This window comes from Myotis brandtii, unplaced genomic scaffold (assembly GCF_000412655.1).
Source record: "Myotis brandtii unplaced genomic scaffold, ASM41265v1 C41700670, whole genome shotgun sequence".
Classification (NCBI taxonomy): Eukaryota; Metazoa; Chordata; class Mammalia; order Chiroptera; family Vespertilionidae; genus Myotis; species Myotis brandtii.
Genome location: NW_005306813.1, coordinates 1 through 786, shown reverse-complemented (window position 1 = coordinate 786; position 786 = coordinate 1). Strand labels below are relative to the sequence as shown.

The window sequence follows — 786 nt, the reverse complement described above, 5'->3', positions numbered from 1 at the left end:
TCTATTTGCCTGCAAGGGCAGACACTATTGTACCCCAAAGTGCTCGTTAGGTGGCTGAGGGGGTGCGTGATGGAAATGGGCCCTGTGGGAAAGGATACAGATGAGGCTCTGGGTATTGTTGAACATGGAAACTCCTGAGAAGAAACCGGCCAGCTCCACTGCGAAGAGGCCCAGGGTGACAGCGAGCGCTGCCACCAGCCTGCGGGGAGGAAGGGGGTGGGCTCAGGCGTCTGGGCTTCTCCTAAGGCCCCTCCACTCCCACCCAAAGTGCTCACTGCATGTCCTGCTTCCTGTACTCTTCGGGGGTGAACGTGAGAGGCAGGCAGGCCTGGATGTTGCTGTCCTGGAGAGCGAGCCGGGCAAAGAGAATGGAAAGTAAAATAGGGGTGTGAGGACCCGACTGGTCAGGTCCTGGGGGAGAGGCGGGGCCGGGCAGGGACCACCCCGAGTGGGGATGCGGCGGGAGGAGGGCGGTCGTAGGTCTTACCCGGGACCAGAATAAGGTGATGACGACCACCAGGTGCGCCAGGAGCGTCAGGAAACGGGAGGGCACGAGCCCCGAGATCCGGCCCATGGCCCCGAGGCCTCCGGGGCTGGGAGCTCAGGGTTGGCCACTTCTCAATCCCCTGGGCTCGCGGGGAGGAATGTGGGCGCCTCCTTCCCGCGGGCACTCGCGCCTCCCAGTTGCCGTGGCAACAAACGAAAGCGGCGCGCTCGGACCGGATCTTCGAAGATCTCGCGAGAGCAGTGAATTTCGAGCCGCTGGGAGCCTCCGGGTCAGGCAGG

At 63.6% G+C, this 786-nt stretch overlaps 1 protein-coding gene across 1 annotated transcript; it reads right to left on the bottom strand.

The window, feature by feature from the left end:
- Nucleotides 1-33: 33 nt before the first annotated feature.
- Nucleotides 34-737, bottom strand: LOC102243568 (transmembrane protein 107; the record flags this gene model as incomplete). Its single annotated transcript, XM_005852826.2, has 3 exons — nt 488-737; nt 276-343; nt 34-199 (listed from the first exon to the last, which is right to left on the bottom strand). Coding segments are annotated over exons 1-3 (321 nt in total), but the record flags the coding sequence as incomplete, so codon positions are not given.
- Nucleotides 738-786: the final 49 nt, after the last annotated feature.